General features: G+C 46.5%; 1 protein-coding gene across 1 annotated transcript in view; it reads left to right on the top strand.

Moving 5' to 3' along the window:
- Nucleotides 1–26,265, top strand: part of LOC126184789 (argininosuccinate synthase) — a 207,364-nt gene that overhangs the window by 80,781 nt on the left and 100,318 nt on the right. The window contains exon 3 of the mRNA XM_049927362.1: nt 12,707–12,775. Coding sequence (XP_049783319.1) covers nt 12,707–12,775 — 69 coding nt within the window. The remainder of the gene's footprint in view (nt 1–12,706; nt 12,776–26,265) is intronic.

The following is a 26,265-nucleotide window of genomic DNA, read 5'->3' as shown; positions in this document are numbered from 1 at the left end:
TATATGGGATTTAGCATCCCGTCGATGACTAGGTCGTCATAAACTAAGCACAAGCTGAGTTACGAGAGAGGTGGGGAAGAAAATCAGCTTTGTCTTTTAGAAAGGAACTGTTCCGGCTTTCATTTTAATCGATTGATGGAAGTCCTGGAAAATCTAAATCCGGATAGCTAGACGGGAAACTGAGTCCCCGTCCTCTTAACCACCGGCTCAACTGCTCTATTTGTTGGAGAAGGAACTGCTAGTAGCTACCTTGAGGGGGAGCATCGTGGCAGTCGATCGATGTGATTTACAAAACTGTGGAAAATCTAAATTTGGAGAGCTGCACCAGCATTTAAACCTTGCTTTTACCGAGTATGGCACCAGTGATTTAACACTGTGCCACTTCGTTTTATGCGGTTCTCTAATCGCGATTATCCCATGTCAGATTCCAATGATACCAGGCAGTACGTGACGGGAATACTTATTTCGTGCTCAGTATACTTATATTTCTCGATTTCAAAGGATACTGCCAGAAAGTCTTGCATCTAAACAGCATGCACTACAAAGAAATCGGTAGACGATAAGGAACAGAACGCTGGTGTAATTCAATGTTCATATTTAAAGAAACAAAGGCGCCGTCTTTACTACGGCATTATTTCACTCTGTAAGATCGAGAGAGATAGTGTGGTCGTTGGCATATTAGAAATGCATTCGGAAAGAGTGGGATTCAAATCCCTGTCCAATCATCCAGATTTAGGTTTTCTGTGATTTCCTTAACACGAAGCAATGGTGCCTTTGGAAAGCACTAAGCCAATTTCGTGCCACATTCGGATTTGTAATCTGTCTCGAATGGTCGCAGCTATTCGTGTTGTGGTTAGCGTTACTGACACTTGGTAACGGGGATCTGGGTTCGATTGCAGGCCGGGGTGGGGATTTTCTCTGCCCGGGACTGAGTGTGTGTTTTTTCCTCATCATCATCGACGCGCAAATCGCCGAAGTGGTGTCAAATGAAACAACTTGCACCAGAGAGCCAAACATCTCAGAAGGGGCCTCCCGGCCAAAAATGCCATACGTAGATTTCATTTTTTGTCTCGAATTACACCGTCAACGGCGGGACGTTGAGCCCAAGACATCCTTCCTTCCCGGTTATCCCCCATATGTTAGGTTTCCGGATTTCAAAAAGTTGAAACGAAATTAGACCTAAATGACTTGTACAGTGTAGCTGATAAAGAATCAATAAAATTTTCAAGGAAGAAAAAAGACGATTGGGAATAAACATCCCGCCGGAAAGAGGTCGTTGGAGATTGAGCACCAGTTCGGATTAGGCGAGGGTGTGGAAAGGCGTGGGTCGTGTGCTTATCAAAGAAACTACTCTAGTATTCGCTTTACTCGATTCATGGAAGCTTCGGGAAACCTAAATCTGGATGCTGTAGGCTCAAGCTGGGTATTGTTGGGTCTGAAAAAAGGTGCTGCGCACTTACTGCTCTTACATACACTCCTGGAAATTGAAATAAGAACACCGTGAATTCATTGTCCCAGGAAGGGGAAACTTTATTGACACATTCCTGGGGTCAGATACATCACATGATCACACTGACAGAACCACAGGCACATAGACACAGGCCACAGAGCATGCACAATGTCGGCACTAGTACAGTGTACCTTTCGCAGCAATGCAGGCTGCTCTTCTCCCATGGAGACGATCGTAGAGATGCTGGATGTAGTCCTGTGGAACGGCTTGCCATGCCATTTCCACCTGGCGCCTCAGTTGGACCAGCGTTCGTGCTGGACGTGCAGACCGCGTGAGACGACGCTTCATCCAGTCCCAAACATGCTCAATGGGGGACAGATCCGGAGATCTTGCTGGCCAGGGTAGTTGACTTAAACCTTCTAGAGCACGTTGGGTGGCACGGGATACATGCGGACGTGCATTGTCCTGTTGGAACAGCAAGTTCCCTTGCCGGTCTAGGAATGGTAGAACGATGGGTTCGATGACGGTTTGGGTGTACCGTGCACTATTCAGTGTCCCCTCGACGATCACCAGTGGTGTACGGCCAGTGTAGGAGATCGCTCCCCACACCATGATGCCGGGTGTTGGCCCTGTGTGCCTCGGTCGTATGCAGTCCTGATTGTGGCGCTCACCTGCACGGCGCCAAACACGCATACGACCATCATTGGCACCAAGGCAGAAGCGACTCTCATCGCTGAAGACGACACGTCTCCATTCGTCCCTCCATTCACGCCTGTCGCGACACCACTGGAGGCGGGCTGCACGATGTTGGGGCGTGAGCGGAAGACGGCCTAACGGTGTGCGGGACCGTAGCCCAGCTTCATGGAGACGGTTACGAATGGTCCTCGCCGATACGCCAGGAGCAACAGTGTCCCTAATTTGCTGGGAAGTGGCGGTGCGGTCCCCTACGGCACTGCGTAGGATCCTACGGTCTTGGCGTGCATCCGTGCGTCGCTGCGGCCCGGTCCCAGGTCGACGGGCACGTGCACCTTCCGCCGACCACTGGCGACAACATCGATGTACTGTGGAGACCTCACGCCCCACGTGTTGAGCAATTCGGCGGTACGTCCACCCGGCCTCCCGCATGCCCACTATACGCCCTCGCTCAAAGTCCGTCAACTGCACATACGGTTCACGTCCACGCTGTCGCGGCATGCTACCAGTGTTAAAGACTGCGATGGAGCTCCGTATGCCACGGCAAACTGGCTGACACTGACGGCGGCGGTGCACAAATGCTGCGCAGCTAGCGCCATTCGACGGCCAACACCGCGGTTCTTGGTGTGTCCGCTGTGCCGTGCGTGTGATCATTGCTTGTACAGCCCTCTCGCAGTGTCCGGAGCAAGTATGGTGGGTCTGACACACCGGTGTCAATGTGTTCTTTTTTCCATTTCCAGGAGTGTATTTTCAACGTTGTTTTTCATGTTTCCAACGTAGTTTTCTGCTTGGTTAAGCCTGTATTACGGCGTTAAGTGTCAACTTTTTCAAGTAAGCAATAGCGATTTCTGCGCGGGAAGGCGTGTCGGTCCCCGGCACGAATCCGCCTGGCGAATTATTGTCGAGGTCCGGTGTGTCGGCCAGTCTGTGGACGGTTTTTAAGCCAGGTTTCCATCTGCCTCGGCGAATGCAGGCTGGTTTCCCGTATTCCGCCTCAGTTACACTATGTCGACGATTGCTGTGCAAACATTGTTTCCACGAACGCGCACACCATAATTACTCTACTACGCAAACGCTGGGGTTACACTCGTCTGGTGTGCGATGTTCCCGGAGGCGGGGTCCACTGGGGGCCGAACCGCACAATAACCCTGGGTTCGGTGTGGGGCGGCGGTGGGGTGAGTGGACTGCTGTAGCCTGTTGTGGGGTTGTGTACCACTGAGGGCTACGGCGGGGACGAAGCATCTCCGTCGTTTCCAGGTCCCCAGTTCAATAGGATACAATACAATACAAGCAATGGCGTATACCACCCTGGTTAAATAGAATGTATGCCATGTGAAGTTGTCACAATAGATATTTTTCCATTGTGAATATGGTCCATGATCGAAACTGGTAGTGAATAAATGTATTGTAAGACAGCACAGTGTGTATCATGCATTTCTGCAAGTAGATTGATGCGGTTGACAGGTGTCTGAAAAAAAAATTAATCTGGATGGCCTGACGGAGATTTGAATCTCCTCTTCACTCACACCTATCTTCGGACACAGTTGTTAACTTCTGAAGTATCGTATCTGTTGTCTAGCTGAGTCTAGAAAAACAATTTTTGCTTTATTAAATAATGAACTGTAGACTTCGGATATATTTATTTCGAAGCCAGCATTAAAAATTCATTCAGTTATTTGGCACGATTGGCATGCTTGGATTAGTTTGATATTTGGACTGTATCATACTCAGATATGTGACTTGGATGTGTCAGCACTTTTTCTAGTACTCAGATCTGTAGGTGGTCTTTACGGATCGAAATTAATTGCCAGTATAGTTCTGTGACCGGCAACTGGAAATAAAAAGCAGCCTTTATTTATTATTTTCTGTTTACTTGCCTTCTACAAATAACAGCATTTCACGCCCAGACTGTTATTAAATGTATTTATATACGATCGCCTTTCAGCTGTTGTGCCATCCTCAGACTGATAACGCGAAACAGTATGACCACTGCCCACTGCAAGGCTGGATGATTCCTGGTGGCGTTGCGGGCATGTGAAGCAGCAAGCAAAGTAAGCCGAGCAGATGGACGTGTGATTACCCTAGCGAAGATACCCACTGAAAATGGAGGAAAAAAAATGATTCAAATGGCTCTGAGCACTATGGGACTTAACATCTGAGGTCATCAGTCCCCTAAAACTTAGAACTACTTAAACCTAACTAACCTAAGGATATCACACACATCCATGCCCGAGGCAGGATTCGAACCTGCGACCGTAGTGGTCGCGCGGTTCCAGACTGAAGCGGCTAGAACCGCTGGGCCACTCCGGCCGGCGAAAATGGAGAAATCCACTGAGATAAGCGACTTTGCCAAAGAGTAGATTATTATTACGGAATACTGTGTGAACGAGTATTTCGAAAACGACGAAGCTGATCGAATGTCCACGTCCTACTGTCATGAGCAGGGCAGTGAAATGACTACTAAATGCTAAGTGGTTGAACGTTCACGACTCTTCGCAGAATGTGGGGCTTCGACGCTTGTCTGCTCTGTAAAGTAGGATAATGGCGATCTGAGGCATCTCTGGCGAAAGAGCACAATCCTGGTGAAAGCACGAGCACACCGTTCAGTGACTGGCCGGAGTGGCCGAGCGGTTCTAGGCGCTTCAGTCTGGAACCGCACGACCACTACGGTTGCTCAGTCAGTGCGAAAGTCCTGGTTGGTGGCGCAGTGGTAAGACTCCGGACATGCATTTGGAGGAATGGTGATTCAAACCCCGTCTGGTTATCCAGAATGAGTTGTTTCACGGTTTCCCCTAAAACGATAAAGCCAAGATACAACGCAAATATACACTGAGGTGACAAAAGTCGTGGGACACCAATAGGCAAATGAACACATGGCGGTAGGTAACGCATAAAAGGTCAGTGCATTGACGGAGCTAGTCATTGCACACAGATGATTCATGTAAAAGGGTTTCCGACGTGATTATGGCCGCACGACGGGAGTTAACAGAATAATATATTCATGCTCATAAATTAAGGATAATGCTGATACATGGTGAACCAACGCTCTTATGGGCGGTTTGCGGGTTTAGATCACCTCGGGATATGACCGTGAGGTGCATTTGACCTGTGGTCGTCACACGGTGGCGCTGGCAACAGTCCAAATACGCAGAGGTGTGTTGGTGCATGTCAGAGTACGGTGCAGTGAGTAAGTGTACAGTCGTTTTCAGACCTGCTAATGGTGACTGTGTGTTGAAAATGGCTCAAATAACGCACATTGATGACGTTACGAGGGGTAGAATACTAGGGCGACTGGAGGCTGGTCAAACACAGCAGGTCGTAGCACGGGCCCTCCGAGTGCCACAAAGTGTGATCTCACGATTATGGCAACGATTCCAGAAGACAGGAAACGTGTCCAGTAGCTACAGTATGGGACGTCCACAGTGTAAAACACCACAAGAAGGCCGATATCTCACCATCAGTGCCCGCAGACGGCCACGGAGTACTGCAGGTAGCCTTGCTCGGGACCTTACCGCAGCCACTGGAACAGTTATCTGCAGACACGTAGTCTACAGACGACTGAACAGACATGGTTTATTCGCCCGGAGACCTGCAAGGTGCATTCCACTGACCCCTGGTCACAGGAGAGCCCATAAAGCCTCGTATCAAGAACACACTACATGGTCATTGGAACAGTGGTCCCACGTTATGTTCACAGATGAGTCCAGGTATAGTCTGAACACTGATTGTTGCCGGGTTTTCATCTGGCATGAACCAGGAACCAGATACCAACCCCTTAATATCCTTGAAAGGGACCTGTACGGAGGTCGTGGTTTGATGATGTGGGGTGGGATTATGATTGGTGCACGTACACGCCTGCATGTCTTTGACAGAGGAACTGTAACACGTTAGGTGTATCTGGACGTCACTTTGCACCAGTATGTCCGCCTTTTCTGGGGTGCAGAGGGCCCCACCTTCCTCCTGATGGATGGTAACTCACCGGCCCACCGAGCTGCCATCGCGGAGGAGTACCTTGAAACAGAAGATATCAGGCGAATGGAGTGGCCTGCCTATTCTCCAGACCTAAGCCCCATCGAGCACGTCTGGGATGCTCTCGGTCGACGAATCGTTGCATGTCTTCAAACCCCTAGGACACTTCAGGAGCTCAGACAGGCACTGGTGCTAGAATAGGAGGCTATACCCCAGCAGTTGCTCAACCACCTGATCCAGAGTATGCCAACCCATTGTGCGGACTGTGTACGTGTGCATGGTGATCATATCCCATATTGATGTCGGCGTACATGCGCAGGAAACAGTGGCGTTTTGTAGCACATGTGCTTCAGGACGGTTTTCTCAACTTATCACCAATACTGTGAACTTACAGATGTGTGTCGTGTGCGTTTCCTATGTGCCTATGCTATTAGCACCAGTTTTATGTAGTGCCACGTAGTGTGGCACCACATTCTGCAATTATCCTTAATTTATAAGCATGAGTGTAGTTGGAGCTAGATGCATGGGGCATTCCGTTTGGTCAGTCCTTAGGGAATTCAATATTCCGAGTTCCACAGTGTCAAGAGTGAGCCGAGAAAACCAAATTTCAGGTATTACTACCCACCACGGACAATGCTGTCATTGATGGTCTCGGTTCTAGGCGCTCAGTCCGGAGCCGCGCGACTGCTACGGTCGCAGGTTCGAATCCTGCCTCGGGCATGGATGTGTGTGCTGTCCTTAGGTTAGTTAGGTTTAAGTAGTTCTAAGTTCTATGGGACTGATGACCATAGACGTTAAGTCCCATAGTGCTCAGAGCCATTTGAACCATTTGAACCATTGATGGTCTTCACTTAACGACCGAGAGAACAGGCGTTTGCGTAGAGTTGTCAGTGCTAACAGTCAAGCAACTTTGCGTGAAATAACGTAGTAATCAATGTATGATGTACGACGAACGAGTCGGTTAGGACAGTATGGCGAAATTTAGCGTTAATGGGCTACGGTGGCAGATGATCGACGCGAGTGCTTTTGCTAACAGCACGACATCGCCTGCAGGGATTCTCCTGGGCTTGTGACCATCTCGGTTGGACCCTAGAGGACTGCAAAACCGTGGCCTAGTCAAATGAGTCCCACTTTCAGTTAGTAAGAGCTGATGGTAGGTTTAGAGCGTGACGCAGATCCTACGAAGCCGTGGACCCAAGTTGCCAACAAGACACTGTCCAAGCTGGTGGTGGCTCCATAACGGTGTGGGTGGGCTGTGCTTACACGGAATAGACTGAGTCCTCTGGTGCAACTGAAACGATCGTTGACTGGAAATTGTTAGGTTCTGCTACTTGGAGACCATTTGCAGCCATTCATGGACTTTATGTTCCCAAACTACGAAGGAATTTTTACGGATAACAATGTACCATGTCATAGGGACACAATTGTTCGCGTTTCCTTTGAAGAACATACTGGACAAATCGACTGAATGATTTGGCCACCCAGATCGCCCGACATGAATCCCGTCCATCATTTATGGAACATAATCAAGAGGTCAGTTTCTTGCACTAAATCTTGCACCGGCAACGCTTACAAAAACATTGACATGTATAGAGGCAGAAAGGCTTAATATTTCTGCAGGGGATTACCAACGACTTGTTGAGTCGATGCCACGTCGAGTTGCTCCGCTACGCCGGGTAAAAGGATGTCCGACTCGATATTAGGAGGTGTCACATGACTTTTGTCACCTCGGTGTAAAATAAGGATAGCTGAATATTATTAGGCGTCGTATCACCGTGAGACTCCGTGTTAATGGCGAAAGTTCACGATGCCTTCATGAGTTACACGAACAATGAGAAGTCCTAAGACACGACCAACCGATTCGGCTCATATTCAGCAGGTCGCATGTGTACAAGTTGAAGTGAAAGACTGTAAAAGATTTTGGCTCAACAACCTCCCTCTCCCGCTCCTCCTCCTCCTCGTTTTACAGAAAACCACCCCTAAAGTTCATGACACGTAATCGACGCAGAATTCACGGAATTAATAGATAATTGAAAACTGAGCATTTTTATCATCATGTGTAGGGTTCGTAACCCCGTATTTTCCTAGATATCTAGGAAAGAAACTGTTACGACTGCCATTTATGTACCCATAAGGAAAACACTGTTCAAGGAAATCGTCGCTGGTGTAGCGACCGAGGCATCTCGCTTGGGAGTAGAAAACCTGTGTTCGATCCCCTAATAATGCATTATGCAGTTTCTTTCACTTGTATTTTTTTTTCCTTAACGAAGTTGGTAGGAATAGCGTTAATAAGGTAATCAACAAGGAATAATAACAAGGTAGGCAAATAAATGACTCAAACGACTTTGAGTAGTACAAAATTAAAATTTTAATCCTGCTCACCTTACAGTGGGTCTTTCACCCACTCTGTTACGTATCCTCATTTTCCTTCGATCAACTACATAGATGATACTTCTATATAAACATTCGAAGCAAATATACTCGCTGCATCAAGAACATTTAACGAATGCTTCTTCGCGCAACTAGAACTTTCCTTCCGAAGATTTGGCAGAAAACAAAGTTGGTTTTTATTCAAAAATATTCCTTCTTCGGGAATTAATTTTAATTCATACAGCACAGTACATCGCTGATAAATTAGTGCTGAAAGTTGATCACGAATTATGCTGTATATTCTTGCTACATCCGCGCTGTTGTCCAGTGGCTTCCAGAAGAACACTGCAATTTTGGAATCTCCAAATGAAGTTCTGTACCGCTCCTCGCTGTAAACAAGCATCGCGCAGTCAGCTGTCTGTGGTCCTACCTGATGAATTCACAGCAATTTTACTCGGAACTGTTTTCACACAAGAAGGCTATAATTCTTCAGCAATCCAGGTCGTTTGAGAAAATTGTTTGCCACTTTCTTATTATTCCTTATCGATTATCTTGTTAACCGTCCTGTTCCTAGAAATTTCGATACCGAAAAAAAATAAAAAAAAGTGTATAATGCATTAGAGAATCGAAAACAGGTTCTCTGCTCCACAGCGAGATGCTTCGCTAGCTACATCAGCGGCGCTTTCGTTCAACAGCGTTTAGCTTGTGGATACCTAAGCAGCAGTAGTGACAGTTTATTTCCTCGATTTCTAGAAAAAATATGCGTCTGCGGACGTCATATATGATGACGAAAAATGCTTAATTTTCAATTATCTATCGATTTCGTCAATTTTGAGTCGTTGGTGGTCATGTACTTTACGGGGTGATTTTCTCAGAACCGGAGAGGCGTTGAGCCAAAATATCTTAAGGGTCGTTCATTTTCGGTTGTACACAAGCGACCTCCAAAATAGAGGCGAATCGGTTGGCCATGGAAAATTTGGAAATTTGTGGTAAGGTCGAGTGGGACCAAACTGCTGAGATCATCGGTTTCTAAGCTTACACACTACTTAATCTAACGTAAACTAACTTACGATAAGCACAACACACACCCATGCTCGAGGGAGGACTCGAACCTCCGACGGGGGGACTGCAGGAACCGTGACAAGGCGCCCTTAACCGTGCGGCTGGTTGGCCATGTCTGAGGCCTTCCCTTGTAACGGAGTAGTTGTTTATCAATCTGGAAACTAATAAAATCTACCGCGACATCGCGGTGAACGCACATTGGAAGCGAGTATTCGTCATCGCCATACTGGCGTATCACCGGGCGTGATGGTGTGGGGTGCCATTGGTTACACGTCTCGGTCACCTCTTGTTCGCATTGACGGTACTTTGAACAGTGGACGTTACATTTCAGATGTGTTACGACCCGTGGTTCTACCCTTCATTCGATCCCTGCGAAACCCTACATTTCAGTAGGATAATGCACGACCGCATGTTGCAAGTCCTGTACGGGCCTTTCTGGATACAGAAAAGGTTCGACTGCTGCCCTGGCCAGCACATTCTCCAGATCTCTCACCAATTTTAAACGTCTGGTCAATGGTGGCCGAGCAACTGGCTCGTCACAATACGCCAGTAACCACTCTTGATGAACTGTGGTATCGTGTTGAAGCTGCATGGGCAGCTGTACCTGTACACGCCATCCAAGCTCTGTTTGACTCAATGCCCAAGCGTATCAAGGCCGTTATTACGGCAAGAGGTGTTTGTTCTGGGTACTGATTTGTCAGGATCTATGCACCCAAACTGCGTGAAAATGTAATCACATGTCAGATCTAGTATAATATATTTGTCCAATGAATACCCGTTTAACATCTGCATTTCTTCTTGGAGTAGCAAATTTAATGGCCAATAGTGTACTTCTAGAACTTTTTGAAACTGAATCTGGCCTTTTGACGTGGCGTCACCTCTGTCGAACTTGAAACCAAATTTGTGACGTGTCTGTGTTCCATATCAATAAATACACGTCCTGAAAAAAAAGTGCAACACCCAGAATATACGGTCGGATGACAGTGTAACTTCGTGCACATACACATCATCGGTGGTATGTAAATGATTGAGAGTTGTAATTCTGTGTGACAGGTAGAACGGCCACGGGGATGTATTTGTTTTGTTCGCCTTTAGTGTTGTTACCAGGCCTCGCACGGTATGCTGTATAAGTGGCGCGATCAGCGTCAGATGTTGAGAGATCACCGTGAAGGACGAGGAGCTGTGAGACAGCGTTATCTGAATCTGAGAGACCTCGAAAGGGGCCTCGTTATCGGTCTAAATTTGGTCGGCTGGTCGAATCGTGCAGTGCTTGACTTGTGGAGCATTAGGGTGTGACAGCAGCCCGATGTTAGACTGCACGGGAATTTGAGGGCAGGCATACTCATCGTCAAGGTTCCAGTTGACCACGTCTCACCACCACAAGGGAGGACCGCCGTATTGTACACCAAGCACATCGAAACCCCTTCACATCTGCGCCTGCAAGTCGGGAGCAAGTAATGAACCCTCTGCAACATTCTGTGTCATCTCGCAACATGGGTCGGAGACTAGCGGCAGCCGGGCTACGGAGTTACCGTACTACTCGTCGGCTGCCATTGACACTGTAACGCAAACTGCTACGTTTGGAGTGGTGCCGTGACTGACAATCGTGGACTGCTGACGAACGACATCGCACTTTGTTCAACATCGTATCAATACTCTGCACTACGTCGGATGACCGTCGTCGGCGATTATGGCAGAGACCTGGGAAGAGGACCCTTTCTTCCAATGTTTTGCCGCGCGGGGTAGCCGCGTGGTCTCAACGCCTTGCCACGGTTCGCGCGGCTCCCCCCATCTGAGGTTCGAGTCCTCCCTCGGGCATAGGTGTGTGTGTGTGTGTGTGTGTGTGTGTGTGTGTGTGTGTGTGTTTTGTCCTTAGCGTAAGTTAGTTTTAAGTCAGATTAAGTAGTGTGTAAGCCTAGGGACCGATGACGTCACCAGTTTGGTCCCATAGGAACTTACCACAAATTTCCAATTTTTCCAGTGATTTGGAGAGGCACTGCAGTGCTCCTGGCGTCATAGTGTAGGTAGCCATCGGGCATGACTTTAGGTGACGGCTGGTAGTGAGTGAGCGAACTGTGACGGCACAACGTTACATCCCACGGCCTCACGTGTTACCTCTCATGCGACAGTATCTTGGTGCCAGGTCACTGCTCATGCACATGTGGCACGAGTCTCTACGAACTCGCTACGTGAGGGTAAGGTATTCCCGTGACCAGTAAGATCCCCAGATATGTTCCCAATAGAACACGTGTGGGGCCAGTTCGGAAGTCACTCCGTCCCAGTGGCTATCGAGGACCAGTTACAATAGCTGTGGGCCAGATTCCGTCAGCAGAGGATACGGCGTCTTTACAATTCCCAGCCGAATCAGGCCGTGGATCCTGGCCAGCGTGGGTGCAACGTCTTACTGATTTGTGGGCTAATACTTCCAACTTGTTTGTAAATTTCACTCGATATTGTAATTCCTGACACAGCATGACATACCCTCTCAACAAGTGAAGTTTCTCTCGTCTCTTTCTTGCTGCTTCACTTTTTTTGCGAAGCAGTGTATTTTCGATAGCAGTTTCGTGTGTTTCTCAGCAGTTGACATAGCTCGTAGAGCAGCAACTTGTGGGACGACTATATTATCGTATAATAACCCCTCGTCTCCCCGTCTTTGAAAGGAAGAAAGAAAACCGTTTTCTGTCGACATCGAGATCTACGAGAGCCGGCGCACTACCTCAGCTGGAGGAGGACGAGGAAAACAATGAGGCATCACTTTGTCCAAGTACGATCTCCCCCGAAAAGGAATCGGGTCTTCGCTACTGCACCACTTCGCTCGGTACAGCTAACAGACGGCCGGTGTGGCCGAGCGGTTCTAGGCGCTTCAGTCTGGAACCGCGCGACCGCTACGGTCGCAGGTTCGAAGCCTGCCTCGGGCATGGATGTGTGTGCTGTCCTTAGGTTAGTTAGGTTTAAGTAGTTCTAAGTTCTAGGGGACTGATGACCTCAGATGTTAAGTCCCATAGTGCTCAGAGCCATTTGAACCATTTTTGAACAGCTAACACTATTAAAATCATTACTTTTCTTTTTAAATATTCTACTGATTTTTCTTTGAGTTTCCTTTAGTTTATGCAATTTAAATATTACTAACTTTAAATAAATATCTTCCCTCTTCTTTGACAGGCTAATATCGGGCAGGAGGACGATTTTGATGCTGTCAGAAGGAAGGCCACGGATATTGGAGCAAAGAAGGTAGGTGATTTCTTTCTACATCTGTTTTGGTGTTAACTATGTTGTGATGCATTCACTTATTAAATACATCTTCATCGGCAGAGAAATCCAGAAACGTTCCACTGTATTTCTCAGATGGAGAGTATTTTAGTTTTATATCTATGATGTGAAGTACATTATGCTCAGAATTAAGTTCAACACATTAGTCAACATAATACTCCCGCTATATTGAAGGTTATTACAAAGTAAAAGACGTCCTTGTAGCTGTTATAACAAGATGCATTCAGGTAAATAATAAAAGATTTACAGACCTTCCATGTCAAAGAAAAGGCAAATAACAGCGCACAAGAAATGCGTTCATTGACACTTATACAGCTCCAATATAGCGATCTGATTGATAGATAATCTTGCAACTTTCTCGAGCAGTGTGGCGCTTTGAGACAGTGAACTAGTAATTAACTGTGCATTAGCTTGTATTTGTTTATTTGTTTAACCTACCCGTATACTACTAATCACTTATGACCCACACGATAATGCGTCGTACAACTAAGCTGTCTGCATTTTACGACTTTCTTATATGTTATATTTGTACATTCATTGCTAAGGCTTACAGATTTGCATTGCTAAACTGTTAGATGGTAAAAATGTTGCACATCACTGCCCAAAACTGTGGAATAATTAAGAGTTGGTTATGCTTGTGACGAACGCAGAAGAAACTGGATGAGAGTTAAGTCTGAGTACACGTATTTACTATCAAACACAGAATCAATGTTAATATGCGTGTAGAATCAAAGGTGTCACTTGTGGATAGTAGGGTGTCTGTAGACTCTCTAGGAAATTAATTGCAGATGATGATGCGTTCATTGAAAAAGCGACTTCGTACCGATGAGAAAAGGCTTCACTGATCTTTTTCATTGGATAAGGCTAGACATATATTCATTTGGAACAGACTTGACAAGATAACACGTAACGACAATACAGTAATAAAGCTCAGCGACGCGCTTAGAATATTGAGAAGCCAACCGTACGCGTGTTCCAACATCATTATGACCCCAGATATATTCTGGAACTACACTCCTGGAAATGGAAAAAAGAACACATTGACACCGGTGTGTCAGACCCACCATACTTGCTGCGGACACTGCGAGAGGGCTGTACAAGCAATGATCACACGCACGGCACAGCGGACACACCAGGAACCGCGGTGTTGGCCGTCGAATGGCGCTAGCTGCGCAGCATTTGTGCACCGCCGCCGTCAGTGTCAGCCAGTTTGCCGTGGCATACGGAGCTCCATCGCAGTCTTTAACACTGGTAGCATGCCGCGACAGCGTGGACGTGAACCGTATGTGCAGTTGACGGACTTTGAGCGAGGGCGTATAGTGGGCATGCGGGAGGCCGGGTGGACGTACCGCCGAATTGCTCAACACGTGGGGCGTGAGGTCTCCACAGTACATCGATGTTGTCGCCAGTGGTCGGCGGAAGGTGCACGTGCCCGTCGACCTGGGACCGGACCGCAGCGACGCACGGATGCACGCCAAGACCGTAGGATCCTACGCAGTGCCGTAGGGGACCGCACCGCCACTTCCCAGCAAATTAGGGACACTGTTGCTCCTGGGGTATCGGCGAGGACCATTCGCAACCGTCTCCATGAAGCTGGGCTACGGTCCCGCACACCGTTAGGCCGTCTTCCGCTCACGCCCCAACATCGTGCAGCCCGCCTTCAGTGGTGTCGCGACAGGCGTGAATGGAGGGACGAATGGAGACGTGTCGTCTTCAGCGATGAGAGTCGCTTCTGCCTTGGTGCCAATGATGGTCGTATGCGTGTTTGGCGCCGTGCAGGTGAGCGCCACAATCAGGACTGCATACGACCGAGGCACACAGGGCCAACACCCGGCATCATGGTGTGGGGAGCGATCTCCTACACTGGCCGTACACCACTGGTAATCGTCGAGGGGACACTGAATAGTGCACGGTACATCCAAACCGTCATCGAACCCATCGTTCTACCATTCCTAGACCGGCAAGGGAACTTTCTGTTCCAACAGGACAATGCACGTCCGCATGTATCCCGTGCCACCCAACGTGCTCTAGAAGGTGTAAGTCAACTACCCTGGCCAGCAAGATCTCCGGATCTGTCCCCCATTGAGCATGTTTGGGACTGGATGAAGCGTCGTCTCACGCGGTCTGCACGTCCAGCACGAACGCTGGTCCAACTGAGGCGCCAGGTGGAAATGGCATGGCAAGCCGTTCCACAGCACTACATCCAGCATCACTACGATCGTCTCCATGGGAGAATAGCAGCCTGCATTGCTGCGAAAGGTGGATATACACTGTACTAGTGCCGACATTGTGCATGCTCTGTTGCCTGTGTCTATGTGCCTGTGGTTCTGTCAGTGTGATCATGTGATGTATCTGACCCCAGGAATGTGTCAATAAAGTTTCCCCTTCCTGGGAAAATGAATTCACGGTGTTCTTATTTCAATTTCCAGGAGTGTATTTATGCGACGATTAACTTTAATTGATACAAGATCTGGTAAATATAACAATACTGCATGGAGCTCAATCCAGAAAAATACGTACAAACATTTCCGAAATATCTGTGATGCAGCAGATGATTCTTTTGGAGCCAAAGAATGCCCAAGGGCCTGCCCGGCTAGCAACGAGGTCTAACGCGCTGCTTCCGTAGCGGGTAGGCGAGCCGGTCCCCAGCACGAATCCGCCGGGCGGATTAGTGTCGAGGTCCGGTGTGACGGCCAACCTGTGGATGGCTTTTAAGGCGGTTTTCCATCTACATCGACGAATGCGGGCTGGTTCCCCTTATCCGCCTAAGTTACATTGTGTCGACGATTGCTGCGCAAACACAGTTTCCACGTATGCATACACCGTAAGTACTCTATCACGTAAAATTTTTGGGTTACACTCGTCTGGTATGAGACGTTCCCAGGGGGGGGGGGGGGGGCACAAGGGGCCGAACCGCACAATAACCCTGGATTTGGTGAGGGGCGGCGGTGGGGTGGGTGGACTGCTGTGGCCTGTAGTGGGGTTGTGAACCACTGAGGGCTCCAGCGGGACGAAACGTTTCTAGATCCCAGTTTAATACATACATGCGTAAATGCTCAAGGAGTCAAAATGATCATAATAACAGACACTGTTTAAGTGAAACAGAGTTGACTTGTGTTTCGTGCTTGGCTAACTCAGTCACCAATGGCACAGTCCACAACACGTATTACAATAATGTTTAAAATATCCAGCAAGTCTGCTTCTCTTTCTCAATGTCAATAGTGGTGTGATTTGTATTTTATAAACCCTACTAGTCCAAAGTTCTGTTTGGTGCTAATCATGATTAAACCCATGCAAGAATTTATAGGGCGTTTCGTGTCTGAAGTCGACCCGGCTTTGAACCGTTTGTCCATCCATCCTATTAAGCGATGGCAGCCAACGAGATGTAGTCTTCCTACTGACGCGAAAATGTACCTAGGATACGAGCAAAGGGTATGAGGTGGCTGTTAATGTTATCTTAGAGGTGAATGACGAAATACTAATGATATTTCATGACAGATAGGTGCAAATGTACTTACTATTCCTCAATAGCCATTAGATCATGGGTGTCAGTGGAAATTGTTCCAGCCAGGGAGGGGGACGAATGAGGTCGCAAAACTCTAAAATTTAAATGAATTCTTCAGCTTCGAGTCATATTGTACCATAATAACTACATTTTATAGATGACATTAAAATTTTATTATGTCCCAGAAAACTTATGGTTATCCATTTAGTAAATGGATAATGCCTTTGTACTCCAAATGCGGGGGTGGGGGGGGGGCGACAAGGGCCCGTTCTTGCTCGCCCCCTGTTACCTCCCCCCTCGTGAACATATATGCATTGCATATTCTAGTTTTCTTACTGATGCTGAACTGATGGCTCGGTCTTGTGGATGACTCGGTCTTTTGGCTAAACAGGATGGAAAATTAGCTTACGAACATTTTTGGGGGGGAGGAGGAGCAAGCGGAGGGGGTGCAGGTGCTCTCTCCCGGGTACGTCGATCTGCGCGCCCCTTGCCACGAATAGCTTTGGACTGTGCTGATAACTGCTCTCCCCCATCTTGTCTCTCTCTCTCTCTCTCTCTCTCATTCTCCTTTGTGCAAAATCACATTCCGATGTGACGCACCTCGTAATTGAAATGCTGCACCATTGCAGGGGAAATTAAATATTACTTATGGCTGTACGATCGTATGAGATATCAAATGAAATTTGTGATTCGATTGACGAGTTTTCTGTAGGGAGGGCGCAGCATATTATCTTGGTTGGTGAATTATTGACAGATGTCGGGAAGTGCCCCAGAGAAGTGTATTATGACCCCTACTGTTCATGTTGTCTCTGATGGGGAATGCTAATGGTTACACCATACTTTTGGCAGATAACACAGCTTTCTTTAGTGAAGATGGAAAAGAAAAAACTACACAAATTTTCAGTCAGATATTGATGGGATTTCAAAATGGTATAAAAATTGATAACTTGTTTCAAATGAACAGAAATATAAATATTCAACGAAATGAAAAAACATAGTATCCTATGACTACAATGTAAATGAGTCACAACTGAAATCAATCAGCACATAGAAATATCTGGATGGAATGCTTGTTATACTCGATGAACGAGTTTTTAATCGATTGGCAACCAGTTGCGTGCTTGGCGGCCGTCTGTCGTGTGAATGTTTGCCACTGTTATGCCAGTAGCGGTACGTTGTGTTTACGTTTACCACTTCTACAAGATCTTGTACGAGCTTTAGTTCGGGCCCAGGAGGTTTGAGCGCTTCAATAGACCATAATCTTTCTTGAATACTTTCGTTCGTCCTGTAACAAGGGCTTAACAATCCGTAGGAACGGGAAATGGAATGATCACATTGGTTTGATCATGGTAACAGCAGGTAAAAGACTATCATTCGTCGGGAGAATGTTAGGAAAGTGTAATCAGTCAATAAAGGAGATTGCTTACGAAACGCTTGTATGACCCATCTTAGAATATTGCGCAAATGTGTGGGACTGTACCAGATAGGACTCACAGGAGATATTCAGTATATACAAAGAAGGGTAGCATGAATTGTCAAATGTGTGTACATAGGGTTGGTTAACTCTTCTAGGAATATACGTTCTCGAAACTTCAACAGTAAACTACATCGTTATGAAGAAAACATCTCTCTTGTAGTTCCTGCCACTGGAGTTGACTGAGCATCTCCATGACATCAGTAGGTTACCAGTGCAAGTATAGGAATGTGTTATGGGACTGCAAGACTGCGCGGAACTATCGGTAAGGGAACTAAGGATAAAAGGAGCAGCCGTGCGGGATTAGCCGAGCGGTCTGGGGCGCTGCAGTCATGGTCTGTGCGGCTGGTCCCGGCGGAGGTTCGAGTCCTCCCTCGGACATGGGTGTGTGTGTTTGTCCTTAGGATAATTTAAGTTAAGTAGTGTGTAAGGTTAGGGACTGATGACCTTAGCAGTTAAGTTCCATAAGTTTTCACACGCATTTGAACATTTTTTGGTAAAAGGAGCAACAGTGGAGAACGTAACTGAATTAAACATGCAGACAAGGCTAGAGCTGCTGGTGGGAAACTTCCTGATCGTACCGAAACTGACAACTGAGTTGATTATCGGTACCGATTTTCTACGCGAGTATAATGCAATAGTGGATCTAGGACGTGGTACAGCGACATTAAATAAGGATAAAAGCATCATGCTTCGTTTCATTGATCGGGCAATACGAGAGCAAGCCCCGGAGAGGTGCCTTAAGATCTGCACAGGTTCAGATGACTGGAATTTAGTGAAGAAGAAAAAAGTGCCGAGAGATGGTAGGGATTACCGCTATGACGGAGACTATACCGAGGACGACGTCCGTCATGCGATACAAGAGAGCGTTTGTGGTATTGACAATATTACGGAAGAGGAGAGGGCAGAACTACAAATCGTGCTACTGAACAACATGGAAGTGTTCCGACCTAAGACAGGAGCGATCAATAATTTCCAGTATGCGTTCCGTGTCAAAGAACATCAGAAGTTCTTCGTCCCACCTTATCTCATTCCCATCGCATACAGAGAGAGAGCCGAACAGATGTACGGAGGATGCTGAAAGAAGGGATCATTGAAACCGGTGTGTCCACATACAATAACCCACTTCAAGTAGTTGAAAAGAAAGATGGATCGATACGTCTGGTGCTTGATTCGAGGCAGATTAACACGATAATCTTGCCAGAAACAGACCGTCCGGAAAAGCTGGAAGATCTCTTGCAAAGATTTCATGGGGTCAAAGTCTTTTCGTCCACTGACCTCAGTTAAAGTTTCTGGCAAATTGAGTTACACCCTTCGTGTCGTCAATACACGGCTTTCTTAGTTAAAGGACACTGCTATCAGTTCCGGCGATTGCCCTTTGGCCTCAATATATCGTCCGCAACATTTATCAGGGGGCTGAACGGAATTTTATCGGAGAGTTTGAGGAACGACATCACGTCCTATGTTGATGTTATCCTCGTCGCAAAGCTCTCTTAGGACGAACACAAGAAGGTCCTTGGCGAACTGCTAGGAACACTAAGGCAACATGGTGTTAATTTAGAAAAATCATGTTTCGGAACGATGAAGGTGGATTTTATTGGGTACGTAATTTCTGCAGAAGGAATTGCACCTAATCCGGAAAAATTCGCTATAGCATAATTCCTGAGACCACGGACTAGGAAGGACCTCAGAGGGTTCCTGGGCGTCTTAAATTTTTATAAGAAATTCATTAGAACGGAAGAGAATGGTGCACTAAGGCTTTGTGCCTTAACAGGAAAGAAGACACCGGGGCTATGGGACGAGGCAGCGGATCATGAATTCAATTCGCTAAAAAAGGCTCTTGTGGAGGCACCCTTCCTAGCTCGCTCTGACCTAACAGCAGATTTTTGCATGTGGGCTGATGCAGAGAAGACAGGTCTTGGCGTATTAATATTCCAGCAAATTATGGAAGAGAGGACATTAGTAAACAAGACTGTAGCATTTGGGAGCCGAGTCCTTACAAAGTACGAAAGGAATTATTCAGTAACTGAGTTGGAGGCACTGGCTATCGTGAGGGCTTTCAAAAAATTCAAATATTTCCTAGTTGGACACAAGACCCATGTCTTTACAGACCACAGAGCGTTGGAATTTTTGCTGTTGGCAAAATTGGGACACGACAGGCTGACACGGTGGGTTTTATTCCTACAGCAATTTGACTTTAGCATCATACATTTCCCGGGAAAAACAAATGTGATTGCGGACGCACTTTCATGTTCACCGATTGGGAGACCAGATGAAAAGGGAGAAGATGCGGAGGATAGTCACTTTAGTCTATTCTGTCTGCGGGGAGTCGCTTTCGAGAACTTCATGACTGCATCATTGCGTGATATAAGAAGAGAGCAGGATAAAGATCCGGAACTGAAGCAGCTGAAAGAACGTTGGAAGGACCGCCAGGAAGTCGAATTACGAACGTTCTACCTGGTAAGGAAGTGGATTTTATTCCACCGACGCAATGCAACCAGCACGATATGGAGCCTTTGTATACCAGACGTGCTAGTCAATAAGTTAATCTGGTACACACACTTAAGTTATTGTCACTTCGGACCACGGAAATGCTTCCTTAAATTCAAGGACCTGTGTCATTTTAAACATATGGAAAGACGTATAGCCGGCCGCTGTGGCCGAGCGGTTGTAGGCTCTTCAGTCTGGAGCCGCGCGACCGCTACGGTCGCAGGTTCGAATCCTGCCTCGGGCATGGATGTGTGTGAAGTCCTTAGGTTAGTTCGGTTTAAATAGTTCTAAGTTCTGGGGGACTGATGACCTCAGATGTTAAGTCCCATAGTGCTCAGAGCCATTTGAACAATTTTGAAAGATGCATAAGGAAGGTTCTATACGTATGCAAGACCTATCAGAAGGTAAAACCTGACAGCCAGACAATGAAGGCACCTCTCCATCCAATCGTTCCAAACAAATTGCGACACATGGCGGCCGCGGAATTAATGGGACCGCTCCCGGCCACTCTGCGTGGTTTCCGTTACATTTTAGTAGTCGTTGAATTAACATCGAAGTTTGTTACATTTACTCCGTTACGACGAGCCACGGCAGTCACCGTTTGCAAAACGTTAACGAAAGACTTCCTAGCGCAAGTAGGAAGGGTGGACAAAATTATTACAGATAACGGGGCTCAGTTCAGGTCAAAACGATGGAAGGACACTCTGGAGAGATACAGGATGGCACCCATCTACATATCGGGACATCACCCGAGTTCGAACCCCGCCGGACGATGGATGAAGGACCTGGAAAATCTGTGTCGTATATACTGTCATCGACAGCACAGCACATGGGACGTGATGTTGCGGGATTTCCAAAATGTTGTGAATGAACTTCCACATGGTTCCACTCTCTTGGCACCGATAACTGTATTCAAGAACAGAAATCCAGCAGAGAAAGTACGGGAGCTGGTGGAATTTCCCCGGCGGAAATAGATTCCGCACAGAGAGATAATCGGGATGGCGCTGGAAAGGATTCGGGAAGCTGGAAGGAGCGAGAAGATAAGAAGGCTCGGGTCCGGGAATTTCGTGTTGGACAGAAGGTTCTCGTCAGCTCGTTTAGGCCCTCAAACAAACAGAAGAGACAGTGCCAAAAGTTCTTCAATGTGTATAATGGACCGCTTCGGATACTCCGTGTCGCGCACGAGAATGCGTATGAGCTGGAGTTCCTGAGATCTGGAAGATCGGCAGGAGTGCATCACATATCGCACATTAAACCCTTTACTGAATAAAGCTGGCGGTCACGACAGCAGCAGCTACAGTAGGAGGAAGGAGTAGAGAAGAAAATAGAAAGGGGGACATATGATGGCAGTTTTCTTATTCTGAACAAGCTGTTTATGGAGGGCTGTGCTTCCACCCTGTATTTTGTTAGCAAAAGACACGGCAAACGCGCGGGAAAGAGGCCTCAAAGCTGAATCTTTTTCTTCCGTTTTCTGCCAATTAACTTTAAAGTCTCTGATTGGTCAAATCGGTTTGCAGTGCAAAGACCATTCTCCGAGCTTAGAATGCCAGGCACCAGCTCGCGCTTGGCTTGTGCGAAAGTGGGAGAAGTAAAAAAAAGAGAAATGTGCTTTTGGAACCGAGCTGAGGAGGAAACACGGAGGAAGGAAGAAGGATCACTCTTGTACAAGTCTCTTGTACTGGCGCTTCGCTAGTAAAGAACTGCAGGTCCCTACCTAAACGGTGAGACTTGTGTCCTTTCCTAGTGTGCGACTTAGAGCCTGTGGCGGTCACCTTCTGAACCGTCAGAGGTACTGCTTATATCATCACGGTCACAACGAGTGACGTGTGCGTGTACTTATTTGTCTTGAGTCGGCCGTCTAAACATTTGACGTAGTCTGACACGCACAATCGAGGCACGGAGTCAAATTATTTGGCAGACCAGCAAAGGGGTCCACCTGCACATTGGAATCCATCGGGGTTTCAGAGGCTCATAGAGAAGTACCTGCGTTCTGAATTAACCGAACGCGAGACCGAGCACTTGCATTTTTCGGGAACCCGCATTCAATAACAGATTGCCGCCGTCCCTGACTTGAGTCGCCGAACGCATCATGGTGTGCCACCTTGACCAGTAGGACGGTAAAGTATTCGCTGCTGCGACGTAGGGCTGTAATATATATTTGTTAGCACCCTGTTCTTTCGAACCATATTTTTCTTTTTTTTTGTATGGTAGAATATAGATACTTAGTGGTGGCGTAGTTTGATGCCATAACCTGGATTCACGTGTATGTAGTCAGATAGAGTGAGTAGTGTTCTGGTTAGTGTCGTATGTCGATCCCCAGCAGATCACTTTGTCCACCATAGATCCCATGTTAGTAAGGCGTTTGTTAAATAAAATTTTTTTGTGTGATGTTTCTTTAATAATTTCGTTGTCTTGTCATGTTTAAGATCAATAAATCGATTGTGAATTAGCCTACAACTTCGTTCCTTCGCATTTTTATGGCAGTCTAGATCTGAAACATAAGGAGTAGCTTTTTCACTTGGTGTCCACTGCGTGGATCTTTTACTTCATTAACAATAATCATCCTTCAGTGTAACGATCTCACGGTCGCTATAAGGGCTTCCCGTGTCAGGTTACACACTTGGCTGACATATTCACGGTCACCACTCCCCCCTCCCCATCCCATCCCTCCTCTGCCCCCAGGGAATCACCAGAAACTAGAAACTGATCGGGTGTACTGGGAGAAATCTCTATACAACTTAGGCAATTGTGTGATTTATATTTGAGGTCATCCAGGGCAACGCCTGCCCTACTCACACACCTTAGGCAAGGGGGCTGCTTAAATTCAAGGTCATGACGTAACTCGATACTGGTCACATGACATAAAATTGGTGGGAACGCCTGGGACCAATAGGAGCACATTAAAATATAGGGAAACCCCATAGCCCAATAATATTCGAGCTTCCACTCCCCTTATCCTTTATGACTAACTCAGCTGTGTTGTCCTCCTCATTCCATGTCTGTGCATCATTGGGGAGAGGTCCAGTTTTGTCATATGCAATAATTCTATATTGGAAGGGTTTGAAATAATAACAATGATATAACAAAATTAGCTATAGTTTATCATGAACAACTGCTTTTTGCATTGTACTTGCCAGAAAAAAATTGTTCATCTGGAAAAACGATATCGATTTTGATCCGATGAAGGCATATGCCAACTGTGGGATAGCAGATGTACTGATAATGGTTTGGACATCGTCTGGCAACAGACAATGTAGTCGTATATCTACCAGAGCACCGTCTGTGCCTACCCTGTAATAGGGAATCCTCAATGCCAGAAGGCTCAGTGTGGTGCAGATGTGTGAAGCAAGCAGGCAACCATGCCACAGAGACACTCATGTTTCCTACAGACAAGTGAATGAGTTTGAAAGTGGTCAGATTGTGTCCTTTCGAGTGGCGGGATAGTCCTTTTGGAGAACTGCCACACAAGTTGGACGTGCTACATCAGTTGTGCAATGATGCCGGTATCAGTGGTCACGTGAACATTCTCACACCTGTAGATGAGGTTCTCAACATCCACGCAGCACATACACCTGCCAGGATTGTTGTATTGTAAGGCCAACAGTGGCAAATCGTACAGCCACCACAGCACAGATAAGAGAAGGCTTGTGAGCCCAGATGTGTCTACATGAAGCGTGGAGAACTGGTTATTAACAGTGGGACTACTGGCACGCACACCTCTAGTCTGTCTTCCACTTATGCCACAGCATGAACAGACACGGCTCAACTGCTGTCGTTACAGGATCACTTGGAAGATGGAATGGCTCATTGTCGTCTTCAGCGATGACAGTAGATTCTGCCTACATACGAGTGATGGTCGTTCAGAAGTATGACAGACCTGGTGAGCTCTGTCCCATTGAGTGCATTCGTCCGAGACACACTGCCCCCACTCCAAACCTTATAGTCTGGGATGTCATAAGCTACAACTCTCGTCCACCATTAGTGTTTCTAGCGGGACGCTAACTAGCGCTCGGTACATACAGAATGTTGTTAGACCTGTTCTTTTGCCATTTTTGCAACAAAAGGGTGATGTGTTGTTCCAACAGGTAATACTCGCCCACACATTGCCTGTGAAACTCAATGTTCTCTATCAGACATGCAGCAACAATCTCCAGACTTGTCCCCAATTGAACATGTGTGGGATATGATGGGACAAGAAGTGACTCCTGCAACTCATCAGCCAACAACTCTTACAGAATTACGTGAACATTTTGAGCAGACATGGCATAACAAGACATGTTCATGGGACCTTTTTTCGTCCATTTCCAGTCAGAAATCTATCCACTCAATTTTTAGATTTTATTAATATATATAGTATAGTATGTATACAGTATTTACATTTCTGTCAATATATATATATATATATATATATATATATATATATATATATATATATATATATATATAAGTGCTTTATCTGAAAACTACCTTGAGCAGTTAAACAGAGAACCGACTCGTGGCGATAACATATTAGACCTTCTGGTGACAAACAGACCCGAACTATTTGAAAAAGTTAACGCAGAACAGGGAATCAGCGATCATAAAGCGGTTACGGCATCGATGATTTCAGCCGTAAATAGGAATATTAAAAAGGGTAGGAAGATTTTTCTGTTCAGAAAAAGTGACAAAAAGCATATTTCAGAGTACCTGTTGGCTCAACACAAAAGTTTTGTCTCAAGTACAGATGGTGTTGAGGATCAGTGGACAAAGTTCAAAACCGTCGTACATTATGCGTTAGATGAGTATGTGCCAAGCAAGATCGTAAGAGATGGAAAAGAGCCACCGTGGTACAACAACCGAGTTAGAAAACTGCTGCGGAAGCAAAGGGAACTTCACAGCAAACATAAACATAGCCAAAGCCTTGCAGACAAACAAAAATTACGCGAAGCGAAATGTAGTGTGAGGAGGGCTATGCGAGAGGCGTTCAATGAATTCGAAAGTAAAGTTCTATGTACTGACTTGGCAGAAAATCCTAAGAAATTTTGGTCTTATGTCAAAGCGGTAGGTGGAGCAAAACAAAATGTCCAGACACTCTGTGACCAAAATGGTACTGAAACAGAGGATGACAGACTAAAGGCCGAAATACTAAATGTCTTTTTCCAAAGTTGTTTCACAGAGGAAGATTGCACTGTAGTTCCTTCTCTAGATTGTCGCACGAATGACAAAATGGTAGATATAGAAATAGACGACAGAGGGATAGAGAAACAATTAAAATCGCTCAAAAGAGGAAAGGCCTCTGGACCTGATGGGATACCAGTTCAATTTTACACAGAGTACGCGAAGGAACTTGCCCCCCTTCTTGCAGCGGTGTACCGTAGGTCTCTAGAAGAGCGTAGCGTTCCAAAAGATTGGAAAAGGGCACAGGTCATCCCCGTTTTCAAGAAGGGACGTCGAACAGATGTGCAGAACTATAGACCTATATCTCTAACGTCGATCAGTTGTAGAATTTTGGAACACGTATTGTGTTCGAGTATAATGACTTTTCTGGAGACGAGAAATCTAATCTGTAGGAATCAGCATGGGTTTAGAAAAAGACGGTCATGTGAAACCCAGCTCGCGCTATTCGTCCACGAGACTCAGAGGGCCATAGACACGGGTTCACAGGTAGATGCCGTGTTTCTTGACTTCCGCAAGGCGTTCGATACAGTTCCCCACAGTCGTTTAATAAACAAAGTAAGGGCATATGGACTATCAGACCAATTGTGTGATTGGATTGAAGAGTTCCTAGATAACAGGACGCAGCATGTTATTCTCAATGGAGAGAAGTCTTCCGAAGTAAGAGTGATTTCAGGTGTGCCGCAGGGGAGTGTCATAGGACCGTTGCTATTCACAATATACATAAATGACCTGGTGGATGACATCGGAAGTTCACTGAGGCTTTTTGCAGATGATGCTGTGGTGTATCGAGAGGTTGTAACAATGGAAAATTGTACTGAAATGCAG

This window comes from Schistocerca cancellata, chromosome 4, assembly GCF_023864275.1.
Source record: "Schistocerca cancellata isolate TAMUIC-IGC-003103 chromosome 4, iqSchCanc2.1, whole genome shotgun sequence".
NCBI classification, from domain to species: domain Eukaryota; kingdom Metazoa; phylum Arthropoda; class Insecta; order Orthoptera; family Acrididae; genus Schistocerca; species Schistocerca cancellata.
This window is presented reverse-complemented; position numbering and strand designations above follow the sequence as displayed.